The sequence below is a fragment of the Schistocerca cancellata genome, chromosome 7, assembly GCF_023864275.1.
Source record: "Schistocerca cancellata isolate TAMUIC-IGC-003103 chromosome 7, iqSchCanc2.1, whole genome shotgun sequence".
NCBI classification, from domain to species: Eukaryota; Metazoa; Arthropoda; class Insecta; order Orthoptera; family Acrididae; genus Schistocerca; species Schistocerca cancellata.
The window spans coordinates 95,171,019-95,178,067 of record NC_064632.1 but is presented as its reverse complement, the minus strand read 5'-3'; the positions used below and the strand labels follow the sequence as shown (position 1 = coordinate 95,178,067).

The window sequence follows — 7,049 nt, the reverse complement described above, 5'->3', positions numbered from 1 at the left end:
TGACGCGATGCCCGGTTCCACTCGAAACCGGCTAAGAAATTCAGTTCCTTTTATGCAACGGGTTGCTGATTACTTCGGTATATAAATAGGATTGGTGTGTTGCTCTTGTTAGCTATACCTGTAGAATACGTGGAGTCGTGATGTATTACAAGGCAGATAATCATATGTAGAACATATTCATGTAATAATGATGTTGTATATGTGTACAAGGCTATGAAAATCCTCTGACTGATCAACAAACGGTTCTATAAATTCAAGTGTTCATTTGACATCTGTGTTTTTAGAAGATTTTTTTAAAAACCAGGAGCCGTTAAATTTTACTGATTGTATTACACATGTAATTTATATTTGAGCATTTAAAAAAACCGGGCAAGTGCGAGTAGTACTCGCACTCTAAGGTTAATAATGTATCTAGATAATAATAATAATTTCGTGTGGTTCAATGGCCTGGTGGGTGTCTTTGTGTTGGACATAAATTCGACGACTTGTGTGTCCCTAGCCTGCCCCAGTTATCTAACGGGGGAAAGGGGTCTACTGTTTAATCAGAACCGCTGTTGGTTGTGGTGTGTTCAGAGGTGAAGGTTAAGTTGAAACGGCCGGCCGGAGTGGCCGAGCGGTTCTAGGCGCTACAGTCTGGAGTCGCGCGACCGCTAAGATCGCAGGTTCGAATGCTGCCTTGGGCATGGTTGTGTGTGATGTCCTTAGGTTAGTTAGGTTTAAGTAGTTCTAAGTTCCAGGGGACTGATGACCTCAGCAGTTAAGTCCCATAGTGCTCAGAGCAATTTTAAGTTGAAACGAAGACTGAAAAATCCGTAGTCCGACCTAGATTCGTTACCGTTACCTCTCTGTTTCTAACGTGCTGTTCGTGGTATACAACAAATGGTCTGACGAGCAAGATCACCAGATCTCTCGCGAATTGAACATGTATAGAACATGATGAAGCAACAACTTACTCGTTTTCTAGGGCCTGCAAGAACCACTGCTGAACTGCACCAAAAGGCGCAAGACGCTTTCGACAATCTACGACTGCGGTACCACTCGACAGCTTTATGATCGTTTGCATGTGAGGATACACGCCTGTGTTGCTACCAGATGGGGATACACGCCTGTGTTGCTACCAGATGGGAATACACTGCGGTTTGGCACACTTTACTATGACATGTGTGTCTCATTTAGTCTGAATTTGTTATCATGTACTACCACAATGATGAAGTCTCACCTCACTTGTCAATAAAATAATCTTGTCCTTGAGTGTGTTTCCTTTTTTCCTTGTACTGTATGGTATCTTACGTTTCTACCTAAGTCACTGCTCTAGAGTATTCTTGGCGCCCAACAGAAATCTTCCACTCCGACACTTTGAGATCTCATTGCTACTCCTGTCTTTCAACTACATCAAGACGTCATCTCTTGACACAGCTGTGAATGCTGTTCTTTACTACGAGGGTAATCCCAAAAGTAAGGTCTCATAGTTTTTTATAAGCACATAGACCTGTTTATTTCTACAGTGGTCTACATCAGTTTACAGCTTGAAAATTTAGCTATTTTTTGACATAGTCACCATTTCTTTCGTAGCATTTTTGTACACCCTGTGGCAGTTTTTGAATGCCCATGTCATACCAGCTCGCCGCCATGCTGTTCTGAAAGTTATGAACCTCTTCTTTCGCCTCGTCATCGGAGCTGAATCGCTGGGACCATGATTAACGCTGACAGGTACTGTGAGACTTTGAAAAAACTCAAACTGGCAATTTAGAACCGGAGAAGAGTAATGTTTAACAAGGGTGTACACATTCTCCGTGACAACGCTCGCCCACACATCGCTCGGCAAACCGTTGCTCTCCTGCAACAGTTCCAGCGGAACATAATCACCCGCCCACCCTGTTGTCCTGACTTGGCGCCCAGTGACTATCACCTGCGCTCTAGGTTAAAACAACATTTGACCGGAAAGCGATTCAGCTCCGACGACAAGGTGAAAGAAGAGGTACATAATTTCCTGAACAGCATGGCGGCGAGCTGGTACGACATGGGCATACAAAAACTGCCACAGCGTCTACAAAAATGCATCGTCAGAAATGGTAATTATGTCGAAAAATAGCTAAATGTTCAAGCTGTAAACTGATGTAAACCATTGTAGAAATAAACAGGTCTATGTACTTATAAGAAATAGGAGACGTTATTTTTGGGACTACCCTCGTAAGTCTTTTTAATTTGCCTATTTAATTTAATATTTTTATTCTGTGTATGTTCAAACTGAAATAGTAAAAAATCTACAGTCTCTCTTCGATTTCTACATTTATTACAGGAAATAATACGAATAAAAACCGATAATCGGTTACTTCAGAAACCGGTTATTTTGAGCGAATTTAACAGTCAGGTTGAATTGGTGTGGAAGAAAAACGATGTAACCCAAACGGTTGTTTCAGCGATCGCCGTCCCTAGGCTAGCCCATTATGGAAATTCGCCTCACAACCCATCCTCTCCATCTGAAGCAACGTTTCCAGAAATCAGTATATCTCTCTTACCTTTTAAAGAGGTAGTCCTACTGTTTACGCATGGGAGAAGTTTTTAGGGGTAGCAGATAAGACATACAGAAGTAACGGTGGAGGTCATAAGTCATGATAGCTCCGCAGCAAATGAGTTCCTTAAGAAAGGCGCAGCTGCTGTTTTGTGTCGTGTTCTAGTTCACAGTGTCAATCTTTCTGGAATTTTCGCAAGTGTTAGTGGATTATCAGTCTGAATGTTGGTTCTGACTCTTACGAATCGTCATCATAGTACAATCAAATTACGTAATCAATACCCAGTTGTTAGCCTTGTTAGAAAAATGACGTGATGAGTCGATCATAGTATAGTAGTAGTAGTATGGTATTCTGCCTTACGGCAGGTCTTGTCATGGTTTAAGCCTCTTCCAGTGTTGCCTGTCCATAGCCAGTCTTTTCATTTCTGAATATTTGTCTCCTTTGATATTGTCCAGCATTTGATATCTTCTTTTTCCTCTTCCCCTTTTTCCCTCCACCATTTCTTCTATTCCTTCCTCCAATGAACAGGCCCCCTCAAACAATGTCCAGTCCAGTTCCGTTTTCTCTCTCTGTTCACTTTCAGCATGTTCCTTTCTTCTCCAAGTCTTCTTAATACTTCTTCATTCCTTGCTCGGTCTTCCCATTTCACTTTTTCCATTCTTCTCCGTATCCACATCTCTAGTGCCTCCAATCTTCATTCATCTTCCTCCCTCAATGTCCTGGTCTCCGCACCATTATTGTAAAGCGTCCGGTTAATACGTTCTTATGTTTTCGAAACAGACGTTCTCTCCATCCCACCAAAGACTCTGGTCATATGGTGATCTATCATGGAAGGGAAATTAAAAAAAAATCTGCAGATATTTTGTATAACATAGTTTTTTATTTTTTATTTGGTTTTATATTACACTTGAAGTACACTGTAGTTGATGTGGGCCTTAATGGACGAGGGCGTGGCCATAGCCAAGAGCGGGGGCGGCGTAGCCGTAGGCTCCGTATCCGTAACCCAGAGCGGGGGCAGCGGCGGCGTAGCGAGCATAGCCGTAGGCGGGGGCGGCGTAGGCGACGGGGGCGTGAGCCACGGCGGGGGCGGCGTAGGCCACGGGGGCGTGAGCCACGGCGGGTGCGGCGTAGGCGAGGCGGGCAGTCTGCGAGATCCTGTACGTGTTGGCCACAGAGGAGGCGACTGGGGCATGCGCGACGGCCACAGCGGGGGCGGCGTGGGCCACAGCCACGGGGGCGTGCGCCACGGTGGCGACGGGGGCGGCGTAGGCGGCGACGGGGGCGGCGTAGGCGGGGGCGGCGTAGCCTCCCAGGTAGCCGGCGGAAGCGGCGGCCACCAGCGCGGACAGGACCAGCTACGAGGAGAGGCAGAAGATTTTTTAACGACTATGGTGGAAAGGCGGTTGCAACTCACATACAAATAAGTCTACGTTCTGTTCTCTTTTATTTTTAATTAGTGAATGAGATAAGATTTTTTAGCAACATACTGATGGCTCTCAGGGCCGGTGATTACTTCTGTTACACCATCTAGACCGACAGGCTGCGACTTTTTATAAAACTATTCACTGATGTTTCGTTTCCATTTGCGAGAGATCGCTGTGTTATCTCTCCTGTAGATGTGGAAGATTAATCAGCGAGTAGTTTAATATATCAAGATGGCCTGTCAGTCGAGAAGTTTTAACTGGGGAGAAGGAATTATCTGTCTATCTTGTATATAAGAATAAATGTTACAGACATTTTGCAAGTGGAGTTTCACTATCAGTCTTAATCAAACATGGCTCATCTAGTTCTATCACAGATTTTCAGTGTTTTAAAAAGAGACATTTTTTCTTAAAACGATGGGAATAGTACAGTTGCGAAAGGCGAATAATAATTTGTTGTTCTTATCTTCAAGATGAACAGAGTTGAAGTAGCGATTACTTACGAATGGCTGCAAATATTAACAATATAAAAGGATTGGTTTCTGAAAGAAAATGAATTTCCATGCAATGTTACTTAACGACTATGTGTCAGACAAGGGGGTTTCCACTTTTTACATCTCAATGGAGAAGTGGGTTTTACCAAATTCCAGAAAATACTAGGCTATGGTGACAACTACTTCATTACCCTATGAAAATTTCTGGTAATAATATCTTAATTTGATACAGAAGAAGATGTCACTGGGGGCTACACCATAAAAATGAGTTATATGAAGAAACACTTTTAATCCACTGTAATGTGAGCTGTAGATATTCTTCTGGTTTATTGTTATGTACCATCTGTAAAACCTATCATGTCTGATATTAAAAACTAGTATCTGATTCAGATCTGAACAACATTACATCAGTATTTACTTCATTTGCGGACTTTATAGCTACTAGGAGTAGTATGCTAGGTTGGTTAGTATCTCCAGGTACATGCGGCAAGAGCAAACCATTAATGCTTATTTTCCCATTAGTCGGGGTCGGGTATTGAAGTGCGGACGCCTGGATGCAACACGGTTGGTCTGTACTAACACGCAAAATCCGCATAGTTGCGCAGCTACGACGGTGCAAAAAAAATCAGGTGATACATCACGTGACGTGTTTGCGGGAAGACTATTGGACGCAGAAACAAAAACTCCTAGCACACTGAAGTGGGTAAGTAATAAAGTACCAATGATTACAATATCTGCACTTATACCCTTAACACCATGTATATGTGAAAAATAATATTTCACACTACTGGCCATTAAAATTGCTACACCACGAAGATAACGTGCTACATACGCGAAATTTTACCGACAGGAAGAAGATGTTGTGATATGCAAATGATTAGCTTTTCACAGCATTCACATAAGGTTGGCGCCGGTGGCGACACCTACAATGTGCTGATATGAGGAAAGTTTCCAACCGATTTCTCATACACAACCAGCAGTTGACCGGCGTTGCCTGGTGAAACGTTGTTGTGATGCTTCGTATAAGGAGGAGAAATGCGTACCATCACGTTTCAGACCTTGAATCACATCGGATTGTAGCCTATCGCGATTGCGGTTTATCGTGTCACGACAATTCTGCTCGCGTTGGTGAAGATCCCATGACTGTTAGCAAAATATGGAATCGGTGGGTTCAAGAGGGTAATATGGAACGCCTTGCTGGATCCCAACGGCCTAGTATCTCTAGCAGTCGAGATGACAGGCATCTTATACGCAAGGATGTAACGGATCGTGGAGCCACGTCTCGATCCCTGAGTCAACAGATGGGGACGTTTGCAAGACAACAACCAGTTCGACGATGTTTGCAGCAGCACGGACTATCAGCTCGGAGACCATGACTGCGGTTACCCTTGACGCTGCAACACAGACAGGAGTGCCTGCGATGGTGTACTCAGCGACGAACCTGGGTGCACGAATGGCAAATCGTCATTTTCTCGGATGAATCCAGGTTCTGTTTACAGCATCGTGATGGTCGCATCCGTGTTTGGCGACATCGCAGTGAGCGCACATTGGTAGCGTGTATTCGCCATCGCCATACTGGCGCATTACCCGGCGTGATGGTATGGGGTGCCATTGGTTACACGCCTCGGTCACCTCTTGTTCGCACTGACGGCACATTGAACAGTGGACGTTACATTTCAGATGTGTTACGACCCGTGGCTCTATCCTTCATTCGATCCTTGCGAAACCCTACATTTCATCAGGATAATGCTCGACGGCATGTTGCAAGTCCTGTACGGGTCTTTCTGGATACAGAAAATGTTCGACTGCTGCCCTGGTCGGCACATTCTCCAGATCTCTCACCAATTGAAAACATCTGGTCAATGGTGGCCGAGCAACTGGCTCGTCACAATACGCCAGTCACTACTCTTGATGAACTGTGGTATCGTATTGAAGCTGCACGGGCAGTTGTACCTGTACACGCCTTCCAAGCTGTGTTTGACTCAATGCCCAGGCGTATGAAGGCCGTTATTACGGCCAGAGGTAGTTGTTCTGGGTACTGAGTTCTCAGGATCTATGCACCCAAACAGCGTGAAAATGTAATCACACGTCAGTTCTAGTATAATATATTTGTCCAATGAATACCCGTTTATCATCTGCATTTCTTCTTGGTGTAGCAGTTTTAATGGCCAGTAGTGTATAATGTTAAACCACTATACTCTAGCTGTATTACACTTAAGGGGGATATCCGAGACTCTTTTCTGCATCGCAGAGATCAATCTCTGCAGAATCCATAGAAAACAACAGGTGTAATATTATCCTAAAAGACTGAGCATATCTTTGGGACACCAACCGCAGATTCAACTGTCCACCTGATTGGTACTTACGAGCTTGTACATGGTGGAGTAGTGGTGGCTGTGTGTCGGTCTGGCGATCGAGTACTGCCCGTGGAGCCGCGTGGGTCCCTTTTATACGCGGGCGGCTTTTAGACAGTGCCGGTCCTTTCGCTGCTCTCGCAACGACGGCAGCTGTCCCGCTCGCTCATTCGCAGTCCGGTTTGGCACCGACCGCCTGCGGGCTCCACGTTGGGTTGGCGGACTGCAGTCGCCGGATAGGTGGGTGTCACAACTCGGCAATACAGC

General features: G+C 44.8%; 1 protein-coding gene across 1 annotated transcript; it reads right to left on the bottom strand.

Annotated features, from left to right (window-relative positions):
• Positions 1–3,412: 3,412 nt before the first annotated feature.
• Positions 3,413–6,830, bottom strand: LOC126092622 (cuticle protein 12.5-like). Its single transcript, XM_049908338.1, has 2 exons — positions 6,795–6,830; positions 3,413–3,868 (listed from the first exon to the last, which is right to left on the bottom strand). Exons 1-2 carry the CDS (start codon positions 6,804–6,806, stop codon positions 3,449–3,451), a joined length of 432 nt encoding a protein of 143 aa, XP_049764295.1. The 5' UTR covers positions 6,807–6,830; the 3' UTR covers positions 3,413–3,448.
• Positions 6,831–7,049: the final 219 nt, after the last annotated feature.